This window comes from Hippopotamus amphibius, chromosome 6 (genome assembly GCF_030028045.1).
Source record: "Hippopotamus amphibius kiboko isolate mHipAmp2 chromosome 6, mHipAmp2.hap2, whole genome shotgun sequence".
Taxonomy (NCBI): Eukaryota; Metazoa; Chordata; class Mammalia; order Artiodactyla; family Hippopotamidae; genus Hippopotamus; species Hippopotamus amphibius.
In genome coordinates, this window is record NC_080191.1 from 118877821 (window position 1) to 118897567 (window position 19747).

The following is a 19747-nucleotide window of genomic DNA, read 5'->3' on the forward strand; positions in this document are numbered from 1 at the left end:
GGAGCACCTTAGCAGTGCTAGGAGTGCTTAGCAGCTGCTGAGGGCTACCATGCTATCTATGGGGGCCTAGAGCAGAGGCAGGACAGTCAAGAGCCATGCTGGCCTCAGGTCCAGCACTGTCTGGGGAGGTTCCTTTCCCTTTCTTACTCTTGAAGACATTCACTATGCACTGATTTAGCATATATTTACCAAGGAACCTATGGGCTGAGGAGACCATCCGGAAACAGTGGCGGTGTCCACTTCTGCCTGGCAATGCTCACCACTCTCCAAACCACTGACCCGTAACCTGGTGCATGAAATGGTGGACTACTATCACACAAAGATCCCAGAGCAAACCTGTCTTTCTACAGTCCTATTGCCGGAACTCTCACTGAATCCACAGCAGCCCTGGGAATGGTCAGTTCAGAGCTCAAGCACCACCATCAGCTGAGTTATTTCCAAGAAACCGTGCTCTGAGCCACTGCCCAAGGAAAGACAGCTACAAAGTGGCTAGTCTGGCCTTGGGTACCCAGTAACCGAAGGGACATTCTTCCAGACTTCAGGATATCTCCCAAAAGCATGGAAACTTGGTGAGGACACCCTCTTGCCTCAGGTTCCCAACCAAAGTCCAAGAAGCATCCCATATTGCCTGATGGGGTTGGGAAACAAGGAGAGAAGTCACGGAAGGCCATGAGCCTTAGCTAATGCCTGAGGTTGGTTTGTCTTCTGACTTGACCATTTCTTAGAGTCCCAGTGCCAAGGTACAAAGGCCTGTGCTGCTCATAAAGAAGAGGCCCACACATCCCAAGAGCAGCCAAAACCAGCTCACCCATTTATTTGACTGAGAACATTAAGGAAGACAACAAAATTAAACAATCTTTAATAATAAAATTCCTATAGAAAACTCAGTCACAGGGCAAATACTCAGTTCTCTTTCCCATGTCATTGAGGATTGAGAGCTCCCAATAGTCTTTCGAGAATAAGCAATAGTTTTGCTGGATGTTGCCAGTACTCAGAAAGAGCCTCCATTTACACATTCAAGCCAGTAGTTCCTATTGCACATATTAACATCATCTGCCATCTAGCACCCTAAATATATGGTACCTCAACAAATAAATTAAAGAATTCCATGTGGCATGAAACATTTCAATTTGAACTAATATCCTTGAAAAATCACATTATTACAAGTTTTAATAAATACAGTAAGAACAGCTGGCATTTTACTAAAATACTGAATTTTAGGCCTGGAGTTTTATTCTATAAATAGTTTCCTTTTCATTTGCTTTCTGTCTTGGATACATTTGCTCAAGTATTAATGCTCTATGAAGTGAAGTCTTTCATAGATACCATGTAAAAACTGTATTAATATGTGCCTCATTATAGAAGCAGCTGGAAGAACTGGATCACATAGTTAACTAAAAAGTAACTTAGGAAAAAGCTCTGCTTTTGTAAAACTTTAAAACACAGGCTGCAGAAAATCAAAATAACATCTTTTTATATAGAACTCCCGCTAGAAATTTTATAAATATATATGCAGCATAAATTATATTTGCCTCACCAAGTAGATTTTCAGCAAGTCTGGCTGGGATGATGCTATCATGGTAGATAAATATCAACAAAAGAATTAATGTTTCCACAGGTGTAAAAGATTTCTTTTGAAAAATAATCATAATTTCAAATTATAATTTGTAATTTATACAATTTAAAAAAGGAAGAAAAAAAGGTTTCTTTTAAGCCTCATTTGGAAAGTAAGAACAGCTACTGGTCCCCTGGTGTGGATAAGTTGGCTGAGTGATAACACTTGGTCACAATAGGAAAAAGAAGTATTTACACCTTTCCAGAAAAGTACCAAATACTTAAAAAAAAAAAAAAGACAAAAAACAATCTCTAGTAGCATTCCTTGGCGTGCAAAGTCAGCAGGAAATGATTATCCATAATGTTGACAGTTTTCATGATGAATCTTGGAAGCATTCAAAAAGCAGAGGGTGGTCATCAGGGATTGTTCAGATTAGGTTTTTGTGGGATGCCTTGTTCTTAATTTAACTCTGGATTCCAGGATTTCATTCCCTTTATAACATCTCTGCCAGGGTCATGTTCAATTTAGTGCAAGTGCAAAATGAAAAGTAAATAAAACCAACAAATACATTAGGAGCAAAGGATGATCGTTAAGATCTGTAGTCTTTCCGAACTGTGTGGGCCATCCAGTTCACTTTAGTAGTCCAGCTTTCCCTGAGTGCCTCATCAAATTTTTGCTTAAATTGCTTGAGTGCTTCTTCTTCACTCTTCCCTAAGGCAAGAGAATCCTGAAAACGAAGGGAAAAAAATCTGATTTTATACATTCTCTGTAGTGAGGTGCAAATTTCAAAGTCTGCAGGAGGCTGGCTTGGCCATGCAGTGTACTCCATGTTCTTATTCAAATACCATTTACAGAAGAGAGAATGAACACCAAGGTATAGTGATAATATGACCTCTGCCAAAGGGTTTTTGAAGATGAAATGAAATTACGATTCCTGCAAGACAATTACTTAGCTGCTTGTCTCACAGGAAATGACTTTGTTCCATTCCCTTTGAACATCTGAATGAAATAGGTAAGCAGAGCTGAGCTCTATGCTCACAAAGTCCAATCTACAAAGAAAAGAGGTTTATACCTTAAGATACTGTATATCCTTGACTGATGTGAGCTCAGGAAGCCCTGCCGTCAACATCAGTGCAAAGAGAGTGATGAAGAGATTCCCATGCCGCCGTAAAATCAGATATGCATCCTCACAACACTGACGGAACCTTTAGTTGATGCAGCAAATCACAAGAGTATGATGTTAGAATGGAAATAGCAAATTTCATAAAGGAAAATGAGAGATATAGCTAGACTTTCTATAGAGCAGGAAAATTTCTGCTGAACGAAAGGTTCATTTCTGAGTTTTACTTTTTTAAAAATTTCCCAGGACTAAAATGTACATAAAATAAATCAAAACCACACATATCTTTTTCAAAAACAAAACTAAATAGAAATTCTATGATAAAAGGCAATGTAACATTTAATCAAGGCTTTTTAATTCTATGAGACACAAAAATTAATTATAAAAGAAGTGGTAATTATAACCCATAAGGATTTCTAACCATATTTCTAGATTCCAGATTTGTGGTCTGACTCCAGATATTTAATTTCTTTAATGTCCCCCATATCAGTGTCAATGCTTTTGCATTGTACCTTCCTGTCATCTTGGCTTCCCTCTCTCTCCTCTTTAAGATGGTCATTCAAGAGGACCACCCAATACTACCTCCCTAATGTTGCCAAAGAGAAAAATGGATTCAGAGATATATTCTGCAGAAACCCAGGCAGAACTGGAAATGACAATAGCAATCATTTTGTAAGCATATGGTATGAACTGGTCACATCATATAACATATCTCTCATTATCAAAATAGCCTTGAAATTTTATTATTTTCGTCCCCACTTAAAATGAAGAAATAAAGACAAGAAGACAAGTAATGTCCTTGGAAACATACAAATAGAAAGGAATAGATCAGAGATTACATAGTCTTTCCCTGAACCCTGATTCTCTTATTCACATAGAATGACAGCAAAAATGCCAATCCCTCTCAGCATCCCACTATCAAATGTCTTAACAGTTTCAGAGAATTTTCTAATACGGCAAAAGGTAGTATACTATTAAAATAAAACAGTAATTTATTTCAAATTTCTAGCATTTTAAATAAAGAGAACAGGATCTGACAGGCAAATTCCCCAAAAGCCTCCTGTTAGCAGGCCGACTATCTCCCCAATCTAAATATATCTCTCAGCTAAATGCTAGTCCAGCTGATCAGTTGAGAAAACATTAGATGTGTTTATGTTGAGAGAAGGACAATACTTACCTGCCAAATTTTTCCGTGTTTCCTGTTTTTCCTTGTTGAATCACATGAATGAAATCATAGGTAAGAATAAAAGGCACTCGCTCCCTTTTAATGCCAAATTTAGACTTGAAATTTCCAAGAATATGTCCAAAGTCAATGTGGAAGAGCTGGAAAACAAATGGGATTTAATTTCCCCTTTTTTCTAGTGGGTTCCAAATAAAAATGTAAGGCCTCAGCAGTCCTAGATCCTCCAAGCACTACATCCAATGTCATCAGAGTCCTTCTCTCTTTTCACAGCTTCCTGGATCATTTGGGAAAAAAACACTTCTAACTTTTGAAGGTCTTACATTCAATAATAACCCTGATATTAAACTGCATATACCCAGTGAGAAAGATGAATCTTTAAACAGAAAAATACATCCAAATAATAAACATGTCTGACTTTAAAAAGTCAAATAGTTTTATACACAGAAACAAAACGAGGGTACATCCTTGCCCCACCAGTCCCCTCTAACTGCTCCTCATTCTTTCACGTTTTTCCTGATATATGCCTCCATTTTTCTAAATAGTAATGTTTATACTTATTTTTTACTTCCTAATTTTGGATTATTATGGAAGGTAAAGATTTAGTACTCTTGGGACTTCCCTGGTGGTGCAGCGGTTGAGAATCTGCCTGCCAATGCAGGGGACACGGGTTCAATCCCTGGGTCAGGAAGATCCCACATGCCATAGAGCAACTAAGCCCGTGTGCCACAACTACTGAGCCCACATGTCTAGAGCCTGTGGCTCTGCAACAAGAGAAGCCACTGCAATGAGAAGCCCACACACCGCAATGAAGAGTAGCCCCCGCTTGCCGCAACTAGAGACAGCTGTCCCCACTCGCGTGCAGCAACAAAGACCCAAAGCAGCCTAAATAAATAAACACATAAATACATACATAAAAAAAGATTTAGTGCTCTGGTGCTGATGTAATGCCTCACAATGCAGCACACTATGTCATAACTTCTGGTTAAATCAATATCCAGTGTTTATATGGTTCAAGCTATATAGATACATCTCGAAGCTAAGCCGTGTGGTGATGGTCTACTATGACCACACTCCCTTTTTTTGCTCATCTTTTTCCTTTATAAAACTCTTTTTTTGTCTTAGTGCTCTATGATCTGGTCATTAATTCTTCACAAAATCTTAAAAATCTGAAAATCATTTCAAAACAGTTTTCAACAAGGTCAGGTTATCTGTTAGCTCCTGTCTGGGCTGGCTGTTCTCTAGGCTGGCCACAGAACCATCACCCTGTGCTCAACCTTCACTCTCCTCCCATATGGAGTCCCTGTTTCCTGGGTCCCACATCATGTTCTCTTTTGGTGTAGACCAGGCTTTCTCAATATCAGCACTACTGACATTTGAGCCCTATAATTCTTTGCTGTGAGGTTCTATCTTGTACACTATAAGATGTCTGGCAGCATCCCCAGCCTCTACCCACAGAGGCCTGGAGAATATTCCCCTCCCCAGTCACGACAACCAGAAACGTCTTCAGGCACTGATAAATGTCCCCTGGGGCAAAAGCACCCCAGTTGAGAACTACTGGTTTAGACCCTTATTTTCATGAATGCCCTTGTTCTGGCATCCTCCTGAAAAAAGATGCAGAGGAGATACAGCTTTTGAAACCTTGTTATGTTTGAAAATGTTTTTATTCTAATTCATACTGAAAGTCTGGTATAGAATTCTAGGTTAGAAATCATTTTCACTCAAAATTATGAAGGCTAATTTCCACTGTTGTATAGTTTCCAGCACTGCTATTAAGTCAAGTCTTTCTGACTCCTGAACCCTGGTATGTGGCCTGCTATGTCTCTGGCAAAGTTTTAAGACCTTCACTTTTTGCCTGATGCACTGAAATGTCATGGTGAATGGCCCTAGTAAGGGTCTTTTCATCCACTGTAAGGGAACTTTTGTGCCCTTTTGACTGGATAGTCACAAACACCAGCTTTGGGAGATGTCTTTGTTATTATTTGCTGGGTTAAGTTCCTTCCTTTCCTCTTGTGTGTCACTTCCTTCTGTAACTTGTATTAGGCTAGATGGTGAACCTCCCTGGACTGATTCTCTATCATTTCTGGATCCTCTTTCTTCTACTTATCAGATATATTGGTCCTTTCGGGGATATTAAAGGGCAATATGGTGTCTAAAAAACAGAATCTGGGCCAAACTGACAGAATTTAAATCCTGACATGTCCACTCTCTGTTGTGTCAATTTTCTCACCTGTAAATGGGGATAATACTACCACTTACTCAGTAAGGCTGTCATAAGGATTGAAGGAGTTAACATATATAAAGAACTTAAAGAACTGTGCTTTCTACAAGTTAAAGAGTTCAAGAAATGTTAGTTGATCTTTTGTTTATATTTACTCTATTTTAATTTTATGTTTTTAATTTCCAAGAATTCTATTTTCTGATTTTTAAAAATAGAAACTTATTACTTCATAGATGCAACGTCTTTTTTGTTTTTACTTTTCAAATCATCCTCTGTTTACTACAGTTACTCTGTTTCCCCAGAGTTCTGTTTTCCCCCATTTTGCTTGTTTTGGTCTCTATCTATTGTCGTTTTGGTCTCTACCTCCACCTATTTCATGGTGAAGGCTTTCCACAACTGTCTGATAATCTTTGGCTGACCATTCATATTTAAGAATGAGTCACTAAAAAGATGAATGAAAAATCTACAGACATGGTAGGCTTGTCAATCAGCGGGCTTGCTTACAGAGTAACTGGGGAGAGACCTCAACTGTCAGGATCTGTAATCCTTTTCACGGGAACCAATCAGATTCTCTTGAGTTGAACCATCTAGTCTCTTGCGAGAGTGAGAATACACACCTGGTTGCTACTGTTCTTGGAGCAAAGCAAGCAGAAGTGGCTGGGCACCACACCGTTTATCATGCCCCATTTTTAAAATGGCACCTCACTCTTAAGCTTCTGTAGAATCTGTTCGTCCTTGAGTCAGAACAATAGGTTTTTCAGAGAATAAATCTTCTAGTCCTCCTCGGAGTTAGGAAGGAGACATGAGCACCTAATATAAATTGCCAATCAATCCTCTTTTCAGCCTCTTCCCCTTTCCCCATCTTCAGCAGCACCTAATGCCTCTGATTCCAGAGCTTTCCTCAGACTGACATACCCTTCTACAAGTAACCGTTTTCTCAGCTATGCTAAGTCACTGCCATTTTTCCATTTTGCGTTCGCTCACCCCAAATATGTTGATGTCTTTCACCCACTGTGGCCTCTTTTCCTACTATCTTTGCCTTCTTGAATTTACATATTTTTTATTCCTCAATTATATTAGAAGAGGTCAGGAAAGAATGGAGAAAAACCTATGTTTGAACCTGATTAACCAGAAGTGCAAGGGAATGCTTTAACATGTGAACACAAAGTTCAACTCTCAAAGCCTAAGCCAGAACTACCCAGATCTCCAAGGAGATGTAAAACTCTGGGTCCCACCTGGAGCCAGAGTTCACATAGTGACTCACAGATTTTCATTCTGGAATGCCTCTAGTGTCAGGGAATTCCAAGGGTGGCTAAACTGAAAAATATCTCAAATTATTCCATCTGTCTTTGCTTAGTATAAAAGAATTAACAAACAAAAGTCACTCCGAAGAATGATAAACTTTGCATTTCAAAACTAAGAGCTCCTTTATATTAAATAACCTGGTCTATTTCCCTAGCTACCCCAAAATGATATTATTCATACTCCATTTCTCCTTACTCCCAAAAGATGACTAGATTTGATCTTCTAAAAGAGAAAATGGCTCCAGTGGGGTTTGTCTCAACTTTTTCTTTTTTTAACACTTACCTTCTTTAAAGTTAATACATCCCGCACATTACCTGCTCCTTCTACTCTTATGTACATATGTGTCCTCAATACAATTTCTCATACTGAAGGAATAGGTCACTTGTAAATAACCTGAATAATTTTTTAAACATTTAAATAAATGCTTATCACCTAACTTGAAGCAAATGAACCAATATATGAAGCAGATGGTAAATGGAACAAGGGGTGGGAAATAAAAGGAAAGACAAAGACATAACTCTGAGAATCATAAAGAATCTGAGTTTCACAAGAGATTGTGCTGCGTGTAAGTAACAGCATCACTGAGGCCCTTGGCAGACTCTGGGAAGCCACTTACCTGGCCAGTTTTTTTAACCATGATGTTATCACTATGCCTGTCACCAATCCCAAGGACATAAGAAGCTACACAGTAGCCGGCACAGGACAAGGTAAACTCCTCAATGGCTCGGTCCAGGTCATCCCTGAACAAGAGAAAAAAAGAGAAGCAAGAAAAGTTTTGGGATGTACTCAATGTATGGGATGGACTCAATCCACACTTCTGTTTCTTTCTAATGTGAGGAGAACGCAACACAGCTGTCAAAACCATATGAGGAGAAGATGTCGGATCAGCCAAGAGAGTGAGGAAGATGATCAGAGAAGCGGGGCAAGGAGGAGTCAGCAAGCTGGCTCAAAGACACCAAATAACTGGACACCAACTTTCCAAACTGCTGTGTCCTGGCGCTCACGTTTCAGTGGGGATGGGGGTAGGTTTATATGCATAGTAATGAGAGGAGACCGTCAGCTTTGCCGGACGATGCTGGGCTTTGGAACATTTTTGTAGTTTTGACCAAAGACTAGAATTCTGTATTTAAGAGTTAAGTATTGCAGTTCCAACCATGTAAGTCACTGACTTAAATCAGAAGTAACTAATATAGACCCTTTAGGGACAATGCCCAAAAGTCAAAATTTGAAAACTAATTCTCATATACACTTCTTGAATTTTGCCAATGATAACATTTATGCTTGACTTCAAAGTCCGTTAGCCAAAAATACTTTCCCCTCACTGTGAAATTCCTTAATTACCTATGTATTAGGGATTTTCCAACACAATAACTACAAATAACATAATTCCTAGCACTGTATTTTTTAGTTTGGAGAGATCAGTCTACAAATCCATTTACTTCTATTGTAAAAATCTACTAAAAATTTACTTAGGTTCATACATTCACATAATTACAGAAGTTCATGCACTTAAAAATTTATATGTTATTTGTTAAATACTAAAATTCTTAAGATTTTTAAACTACTGCCCAGCTCTGAAATTTATTCTAGATAAAGTAGAATTCAGTGCTAACTGTCTGTAAGACTTTAGGAAGGCCTATTTGTCCTTTTGATCTAACCTGAAATGAAGCAATAAATAAAACTAATATTTCCTGTAGGACACTGATGATTCTAACTGGAAGAACAGTTACTTTGTTTGGCGGTCTGTTCAGAAGAATGATAATCAAACAAAATACACTAACCCAGAATTACATTCTTTAAGCCAGTTCAGAAGGGCATCTTTGTTGAAGGCTGCTGCTGCAGCCACATTGCTACTGTTCAGCTGAATGTCAGCAATTGTTTCAGAGGTGCTCACAACTTCAATGAGGCCAGAGCGGTCTCCTGTTGCTAAACAGCCATAAGGCAGCATCCTGAAAAGAAAAAAGTGGGCATAAAGAGTCACATGTCTATGTTACCCATAAAAAAAAACACTGACAGAGTATGTTTTTGCTTTGATTTTTTTAAAAGTTTTATTGCTACTGATACCCTTGCCATTACTGTATCTGTCACATAGAAAAATAATAGTTCCACTTTCTGTTAGAGAGTAAATATCTTGGTCAACAGATGGAGTAATTCACTAGAACCCCAATGTGCCAGCTAAATGTATAATTTCTTACCTAATTATTCTGGTGAAATATTCTATTTGTATGCATAGGTGGACAGAAGCACATCAGATAAAAGAAAAGTCTTTCACTTTTACCCTAAATTCCAGGGAAGGGAACCACCCTTCAGGAAGCATCTAGTAGGTGCCACACAGCAGGCTAAGCACTTTACACATTACCTTGGTTAACAGCAACTCCATCCCTACAGTTGTTCAAGCCCACAACCTTAACGTAATCTTTCACTCTTCCTCTCATGTCTAATATTTACCTATCTTGAAAATGCATAGAGTCTAAGTAGTTCTCTGTCTCCATCCTTCCTTAAGCTACCACCCCTAGTCTAGATCACCACCAACCCCTATTCAATTATTCAAGTTTCCTAATTAGTCTCCCTGCTTCCACAGCAGTCTGTGCTAAATGCGACAGCAACATAATCCACTTAAAATATATTCATACAGGGCTTCCTAGGTGGTACAGTGGTTAAGAATCTGCCTGCCAATGCAGGGGACACGGGTTTGATCCCTGCTGCAGGAAGATCCCACATGCCGCGGAGCAGCTAAGCCTGTGCGCCACAACTATTGAGGCTGCGCTTTAGAGCCCATAAGCCACAACTACTGAGCCCATGTGCTGCAACTACTGAAGCCCACGCGCCTAGAGCCCATGCTCTGCAACAAGAGAAGCCATCGCAATAAGCTCACACACCACAATGTAGAGCAGCCTCCGCATGCCGCAACTAGAGAAAGCCCGTGTGCAGCAATGAAGACCCAATGCAGCCAATAAATAAATTAATTAATTAAAAAATATATATATATATTCATACTGTGTCATTCCCCTGACAGAAATTTTGGCAATGGCTTCTCACCTGCGTGAAAGTCAACATGCTTATTGTAGCTCACAAGGCCTTCAATCTAGTCCCCCTTCACCTCTCTTAGCATCTTCCCCTTGCTCACTGGCTCCGTTGCTACTCTTCAAACATATCAGGTACTATACTCCCTCATTCCTTTATCTGTCTTATTTTCTCTGCTGGGAACATTCTTCCCCAAGACATCTACATGGCTGACTCCCTTACCACTTTGAAATCTTTGCTGAAATGTCACCATCTCAGTAAGTAATTCCTGAACCATCCTATTTAAAATAGCAATACTGTGACATACTACCTGCCACCTCTTCCCTGCTTTATTTTCCTCTATAGCCCTCAATACTATCCAACATCCTATACATTTTACTTATGTGTTTGTTTACTGTCTGTCTCCACCATTAGGATATAAATTCCATCAGGCAGGGATAATTGGTACACTGTGTATCCTCAGTACCTGAGAAAGTGCTTGGGCACAAAGCAATTGTTTTGCGCACTCAATAAGTATTTCCAAATGGATTAAACAAATTTAATAACAAAATTCCTATAAGGTAAGTCCCTAATTTGACAAATGAGGTGTAAAATTAATCTGCAAAGTCATACATTTAACTAAGTGGAAGACCCAGGACTTAAAACTAGGTTTGAGCGACTCTAAAACTATCATTTTAACCTAATAAGTCTATAGAGTCACTTGACTATATAAGAGGTCTTTCAGGCTGCTTCTTGTGTAAAATAATTTTTGCTAAATTGATAGGTAGCCTTTTGCTTTGACTTGCATTTATATGATGCCTAGTGAAAATAAACATTTTTTCAGGTCTCTTCTAGCCATTTTCAGTAGAAGATTTTTGTGAATTAGCTAAACACATACTTTGTCTATTTATTAGAGTTTTAAACATTTTCCTTAGAGATTTATATGAGTTCTTTATACATTAATATTATCTTTTTCTCATTTTGATTCTAAACATTTTCTTCAGTTTTCTAAAAACTGTATTATCCCTAGAGCAAATATAAAATGGAATAAGATACCTTGCAAAGTTCAAATAAAAGTCAGGTGACTACAGAAAATGCAATGGATGGAATTCGTGGATTCAATGCGATATGAGTGCAGCCACGTGCCAAACACTGTGTTAGCGGCTGGTGATACAGAAATGAGCAGACAAATCACAACGCACACAGTGCGTGTGGTCACTGGATGAATGAGAAGTGCCAGCAGAACATGTCAAGAGTCAAGAACGATCTCTGTGAGGAGGAAGGACACGGGGGACAGAAGAAAGTACAAGGGGGAGCACAAGAGCCAGATGAGGAGAAGAAAGGATTAGTGGAAAGACCACGCGGAGCTCTATCTGCCACGTAAGGACTTTACCAAAGAGAAAAAAATGTGTCTGTGTTGGGGGATGAATGAGTGTGTTACTGTGTGTAATAAACAGATAAAACAGGAGAGTTTCATTTAATAGTTCCTAAATTTCCTTCCAACCAACAATTCAATTTTATGCCTCTTTAAGCACTTCCCTAGTTCTAGTGGTTGGGAATAAAACTGGGACACTGCATGCTGACAGCCTGATATACCAATAGCCTGCTTTACATGTGCATTATTAATTTATTTCTCTTTTTTAAAGTTTACCCTTCACTTGCAAAGGTGGCTATGTAAGGAGCGTGAAAGTTTTTATCAATACCCCTATCCTTATAATGACACAACACGTGAAGTAAACACTGTCTGGTTAAAGTGCACTTTGGCTCACTTTCCTACATCTCCTCCTACCCCACTTGCAGACAAACTGGGCAAAAGTCCAATAACTTCCTCTTCAAAAGCAGACAATGATGAAAGCATTTAGTGTCTTTAGGATGGAATGCTCACAATGGGAAGGAAAAAACATCCTTGTCATAGAGACAGTTTGACAGAAGTCAAGCTGGGGACAAACTCTTGGAGCCCTGACCACCTTATGGGGGCACCCTCTGCCCTCAACTTATAAAGGCCACGACAATGCTTAGTAATGTTTATCTTCCTTTCTCAGACTCACTGACTCAAGGAGCAATTTGTTATCTTTCCATTAAAGCAAGAATTGTAAAACGAGATAAATTCTACAGCAATGGTGATGGCAGCCCCATCACCCTATTCTGAATGGGTATGTAGAAAGTCTTCTCTGGCCTTGACTCCAAGTCTCAGTGGTACCAAAGCCCATAGCCTCAAAAGGAGGAAAGGATAATTCTTTTCCTGAAGGCTTGCACTGTTTCCATCTTCTTCCTTCATCCTTCAAACTACTGATACCAGTGTCATTAGAACTGCTGTGTAGCTCTCTTAAAAGGGAAGTAAACCCCATTAGTGCAACTCAGGTATAAATTCACAATGAAGACAACTCCAGAATTCAATGCCATTCACAGTGGAGGGGCGGAGAAGCAGGGGGAGACGTGACTGTCAAATCTACCAAAACCCAGGCAGATTTACATGCAACCTATCAAACTTGACAGAAAAGGCTGATTACCTATTTGTGGACAAAAGGTCATAGTGTTCTAACATATGGATGGCTTACAAATGTTCTAATTTGGCATGAAAGATATCCAAAGAATATTTTGAGACATCAGAGAAAAATGAAAATGAGAAATAAGCACTTTCATTCATGCTAACATGGCACTTTTGCAGGTGCTAAAATATTCTGATCAAAATAGTAACATGTAGAAGGTATCTGAAAATTTGACATTGAACTTAAAAGAGTATGTGCTACATGAACCAGTTTAAACTGAACAGCTGGCCAAAAGAAAAACAAGCATAACAGGAACATTGGAGCATGTATATTTATAGAAACAGTAAAAAATATTTGGTAAAAAAAAAAAAGCTATTGGTTTGAAAATGAACTCAAAAGAATTAAAGTCCTGCATATTTTTTTAAACATGGGGTCAGAGTACAAGAAGTCAGCAAAGATCTCACTGAACAGACAAGTTCCTTTTTCTTGTTAGACACACATTGCTTCCCCTCAGACAGATACCAGGTTTATTTCTAGCACTCCCACATATGGCTGCCTCCCTTTGCCTGAGGTCACAATGAACTTCATTTGATGCTAAATGTGCTTCACAGTTAAATAGAATGGGTAAAACAAAAAACTAAGAGAAAAGAACTTGGTTGGGGCTTTGAATTAGTCTGACTGAACTAAGGACAAAGTCTTTAGCTCAGCCTTTCATAATTAACAAGACATCATATGGTCAGAATCGGCTCTTAGAGAAGGAGCCCACTGTGTAGCTTACATGCTGACCTTGAAGAGAACCAACAAGTTAAGAGCCTAAGCTTGAAAAGTTTTCCCCATTTTTTATGGACAAATCAAGTAAACTCATTTTCAGTGGGGTTTACTTTATAAGAAGGGTCAATAAACTTTTACTGGACTGAACCAGACAGTAAAATATTTTAGGTGCTGTAAACTATTAGGTAACTAACTCAATTCTGCAGTTATAACATAAAAGCAGCCATAGAAAATATGTAAACAAATGGATTGTGGCTGTGTGTCACTAAAACCAAAAAAAAGATAAAAGGCAGGCCAGACCCCTCTGGGTTTGCGTTCCTCAGTAAGAGTTCCTTACAATCACCCATTCCCCTCTTATCTACATAGTATTTCTTATGAGTGATTGACCAAAAAATTTGCTACCTATTCAAAACTACCTATTCTATTTTCACACAGCTGTATTAGAAATTCCTGCTAATTTAAAAGTAAAACTCTTTGTCATTTATAGTACTCAAAGGTCCTTTTTAGATGAACTATAATCTCACTTCTGTATTCCAATCACACCTACAACTCCCATTCAAGGAGCGAAACCTACAGCAAATTGTTCTTTCTACCTCAACAGCAATGGAAAAGTTTACACTGCAAAAAATCTAAGGACTGGAAAACTCTTAAAAAAAAAAATCAATGGACAATTACGTATTTGGGGCATCAGAATACTTTGATAAACAAAGAGTTACTAGATAAGTCAGCACAATTTTTTCTCACTCAGACTGCCAAAATAACAGATAGCAAGTTTAGGGTCTGAAAGATCCCAATTTGAATCTAGCTTATTATTTTTGTAACCTTTGACAAATTATTTAAAATCCCTTAAGCTTTAATCCCATCTGCTAAAAAGGAATAATATAACCTCAAAAAGTTTTAAGTTACATGACATTACACACGAAGAACTTAATATAAGACCTGGTTCAGTCAATAAATATCAACTGTTTTAAGTTTTTAATAAATTAAACTTTAAAAGAAATCAAGAAACATTTATAATCTTGCAGGGATAAAGTCAATCACAAGTGTAACTGTTTCTAGCAAGCTTGTGGACAAAGTTGTTGTAGATACTTAAAACATTAAAAAAAAAGATAAAGTAAAAATAAGTTTTTAAAAAGTTGTGATTAATAAAGAAAGAAAAGGAGACTTCTACATCCCAGAAACATAGATTATTCATAGTAGTGTCAGGAAGTTACCGACTTGGTTGACATTTTAATGCCCAAGAGAAAAGAGACATGGTCTTGAGCCCATGAGAGGCAGGATCAGGACTTGAGATCCTACACAAAGCTGGGGCTCTAAAAGGGCTGTCAAACGTATGAAGCAAACTAGAAAAGGTCTGTTCACTAATGAGGGGATATACCATCAAAGTGTGCTAACTAACCTGGGTCCTGGGTGGGCAATAAAGGGGGGTTGGGGCCGGGGGCAGGTTCATGAAAGTACAAAAAACTCAAGCCTTCTGATATTCTTATGAGGTTCAAATATAATACAAATACTTACGAAGTATGAGAGCCTGAAGGCAAAGAGTTAACATAAAAAACGGGTTGCTCATGCATAAAGATTTTGAGGCAAAAGCACAAACTAGACCAAAACTCATTTGGGGCACAACTTTCACACCCTAGGGAGCAAAGAACCTTCACAGAAAACACAATCCTTATCAATAATGAATTCAAAAGCCAAATATTAATATTACACAAGAAAATGAGCAAAATCAAGCAGACAAATGAAAAGATGACACCCTAAGAGATAAAACAGAACAATAAGAAAGAGATGCTAAAATGATGAAAGACATGAAAAGGAATAGCAAGTATAAGGAGAGAAAAATACAGTATTAAAAAGAGAACAGGTATACAAAAACAAAATCAAATATAACTCCTAAATAAAAACAGTCACTGAAATAAACACACTACACTGATACACAAGAGATGAGACAATACTGAAAAGATAATTAGTGATCTGGAAGACAGAATAAAAGAACGTACAAAAAATTGCTTCATGAAGATAAAAAGGAGAGAAACAGGAAAGAGGTTAAGAGACATGCAGGAAAAAACAGGAAAAACCAATATACATCTATTAAAGTTGCAGGAGAAGACTGTGAGAGTGAGAGAACTGCAATGCTGAAGAATATGGATACTTTCTGCAGGAACTAAATGATGTGGGTTTTTTTTATTCAAAAGATACAATGAGAATGGCAAAGTAAAAATAAATAAAAAGAAATCCATAAATAGAAAAATTATAGTAAAACTGCAGAAATGAAAGGCAAAGAGAAACTTTTTTCTACAATGAGTTAAAAAAAAAAGACAGCTTATTTAGACCGACAGCAGACTTTTAAAAATAACAAAGGTCAGAATACCATGGAATAACATCTGCACAGTTTCTATGGAAAGCGCTGTATAACCAGGTAACGTCAGCAAAAACAGGAAGTTAAGGACCTTTGAAAATCCACTCTTCCATAAAAATAACAAGAACATTGGCAAAAAAATTGTCAAGAATTAACTATTTCGGTAATATGTAAATACAAAAATGGGTTGCAACAATCTGGGGAGTGTTTCTTGAAGAAAATGGTTGAATCTCAGTTTTGTTTTACCATTACTTATTCTAATCCCACCTACTTCCCAGTTCTGCAGTAGACTGGGCAACAAATGGCCCATAATCATTGAGACCACAGCAATCTAGTAGTCACTAGAGGGGGCAAAAATGGGGTTGGCGCTCCTTCAAAGCCTCATTTCTACATAATTGTCATTCTTTGAACTCTCTAGTAGTTTCCAGGAAGATCCTACTCACAATGTGTTTCTTTGACCTCACTCAGACCTTGCCTACTGTGAAATGCCTTTTAGATGGGGGTGTTTCTCAAAAATAATCTGAAAAATCAATTGGTTAACAATGCAGCTGTCTTAGGGGTAAATAATAACTGGGACAAGCAACACGCTAACAAAAAAACTAAAGGGAAAAACTGTAGAATAAGATGTTCACCAGGGACAATGAAAGACTACAACATATCCACAGGAATCTAGAAACCATGGGCATGGCTATGGCTGCATGCATTCCTGGTGCTGCACAAATGGACAGGAAAGAACTTAGAAGGTCTTAGCTCTCACCGCTCACTAACTTTGAGGCTTACACAAGTTAGGGCTATGGTACAGCTCTGAACTACCTGGCTGACTTCTGAAGGCATGCCCCAACAGGCACACAGAACCCCTCAGTAAAGACTAAGAAGACTAAGAATTCGAGGCATTTAAGGAAATCTGTGGTCAATCATTAGCTGACCAATAAACTAACCAAGCAGAGAAATCAGTGACCACATATGACAAAGAACACAAACTTTACATAATTAGTTGAGAAGTCATGAAATAAACAACAATAGCAATAATAAAAAATTCTGAACAAGGCAGAGAATCTGGTTTTCAAGGTTCATTTCAAACCCCTATTTTAAGTATGTTCAAAGAAATAAAAGGAACTATGTCTAAAGAACAAAAGAGAAGTGTAAGAATGATGAATCACCAAATAGAGACTATAAATAGATAAAAATCATTTAAACGAATCAAATATCATGACACGTTTCACAGAACTAGAAGAAATAATCCTAAAATATATATGGAACCACAGAAGTCCCCAAATAGAGAAGGCAATTTTGAGGGGGAGAAAAGAACAAGGCTGGAGGTATCATACCGCCAGACTTAAGACTATACTACAATGCTACAATAATCAAAACAACATGGTACTGGCACAAAAACAGACACATAAATCAATGGTACAGAACAGAGCCCAGAAGTAAACCCATGCATGTATGCTCAATGAGTCTACAACAAAGGAATCAAGAATATGTAACAGAGAAAAGACAGTCTCTTCAGTAAGTGGTGCTGGGAAAAATGGATGGCTACATACAAAAGAATGAAAACAGGACACTTTCTCAAACCACATACAAAAATAAACTCAAAATGGATTAAAGACCTAAATGTAAGACCTGAAACCACAGAACTCCTACAAGAGAATGTAGGCAGACAACTCCTGATTTCAAAACTTACTACAAAGTAATCAAGACTGTGCATAAAAATAAGCATGTAGGTCAATGAAACAGAATTTAGGCTCCAGGAAAAAACCTCACATTTATAGTCATCAATGTTTGACACAAGTGTCAAGATAATTCAATGAAGAAAGAATAGTCTTTTCAACAATGGTGCTGAGACAACCGGATACTAATACAAAAAATGAAATTGCACTCCTACCACATACCAATAAAAATATTAATAACTAAAATTGATTAATGACCTCCTAGATAAGGGATAAAATAAAATTTTCAGAAGAAAGCACAGGTGTAGATCGTCATAACACTGGATTAGACAATGGTTTCTTAGACCTCACACCAAAAACACAAGCAGCTAAAGAAAAAAATAGATAAACTGGACTGTATCAAAGTAAAAAATTTTGTGCATCAAAGGACACTATCAAGAATGTGAACAGACAACCCACACAATGGGAGAAAATATTTGCCAATAATTTATTTACTAGGAGTCTAGTACCCAAAATATATAGATAGGGACTTCCTTGGTGGTCCAGTGGTTAAGACTCTGTGCTTCCAATGCAGGAGGCCTGGGTTCGATCCCTGGTTGGGGAACTAGATCTCACATGAATGCCTCAACTAAGAGTCCACAGGCTGCAACTAAGACCGGGCACAGCCAAAATAAATACACAAATAGTAAATAAATAAGTAAGTAAGTAAGTAAATATTAAAAATATATAAATATAAAAAGAACTCATAAATCAAAAGACAAATAACCCAAGTCAAAAATGAGCAAAGAACTTCAATAGATATTTCTCCAAAGAAGATATGTAAAGGACTAACAAGTACATGAAAAGCTAGCCAATATTATTAGTCATTAGGAAAATGCAAATTAAAACCACAATTAGAAAATTAACAAAATTGCAAGCAGAAATTGACAAATGCCAATTATAATGGGAGGCTTTAACATATGAAGTGACAAACAGGTAAAAGTTTGATGAGAATAGAGATTTGGGCATAATTAACAAATTTGATATAATGGAACAATTTATAACCTTACAATTAATAAATACAGCATTTGGAATCTTTTCAATCACAAATGTGATAGTTAGAAAAACTGGACATATGGTAGGGCATTAATAATCTTAAGAAATATGACAGTGATCTTATACAGACTACATAATCTGACAACAGTCAGGTACAATAAAATTAGACATCACAGAGACAACACCAAAAGAAAGTCCAATGCAATTTGGGAGTCAAAATAATGTAAACTAGTTCAGGAGTTGAAGAAATAAAAATGGAAATTATAAAACATTTAGAACTGAATTCTATATACTGTGACGTATTATGCATAAATAAAAATGCATAAATAAGTACATTTTAAAACTTACGGGATGCACCTAAGGCAGTAGTTAGAGGAAATTTACGTTTTTTATATATGTATATAAAAAATGGAAATTAATGTTCTATGTGTTCATCTCAAAAAATCAGAACAGATTACACAAGTAAAAGGAAGCAAACTATAAAGACATAATCAATGATAAAATAGAAAACAGAAACATAAAACTAGAAGCCCATTCTTTTAAAACACTAAGATGTAAACTTCTAATAAGACTAATAAGGAAAAAATATTACATACAAAAATTTACAAATGCAAAAGGAGGAAAAAATTAAACACAGCAGAGGTTTTAAAATTACAAAAGGATATTATAAAAAATTATGGTAATAAATTCAAAAATAATGATGCACTGGAAAATTCTTAGCCTCAAAAGTTATTCAAGAGGGAAAACAACCTGAAGAGTCCAAAAACCATTAAGGAAAATCAGCAGTAAAAAACAAACAAACAAACAAACAAAAAACAAACTAGATTCCAAAAAATCAATATCAGGAGCAAACTTCTGCAGAGACAGAAGAGAAGAAAGCATATCAAGTTTAAAATTTGCAAAATAAAATAAAAGACAGCATCTTTAAGATAACTGTACAGGGAAGGATTTTTTTTTTTAATAATATAACAAAAAGCATAAACCTTAAAGTAACCTAGGTAATTTATATCAGAGAGAAAACATGATACATACAAACACTGAG

The 19747-nt window shown here is 37.2% G+C and overlaps 1 protein-coding gene across 7 annotated transcripts in view; it reads right to left on the reverse strand.

Moving 5' to 3' along the window:
- Nucleotides 1–779: 779 nt before the first annotated feature.
- Nucleotides 780–19747, reverse strand: part of PIK3CB (phosphatidylinositol-4,5-bisphosphate 3-kinase catalytic subunit beta) — a 186630-nt gene continuing 167662 nt past the window's right edge. For all 7 annotated transcript variants that reach the window (XM_057738334.1, XM_057738336.1, XM_057738338.1 and 4 more), the window contains 5 exons: nucleotides 9163–9330; nucleotides 7998–8121; nucleotides 3853–3998; nucleotides 2628–2760; nucleotides 780–2282 (listed from right to left, as the gene is read on the reverse strand). In XM_057738334.1, coding sequence (XP_057594317.1) covers nucleotides 2145–2282; nucleotides 2628–2760; nucleotides 3853–3998; nucleotides 7998–8121; nucleotides 9163–9330 — 709 coding nt within the window. In that variant the 3' untranslated portion in view covers nucleotides 780–2144. The remainder of the gene's footprint in view (nucleotides 2283–2627; nucleotides 2761–3852; nucleotides 3999–7997; nucleotides 8122–9162; nucleotides 9331–19747) is intronic.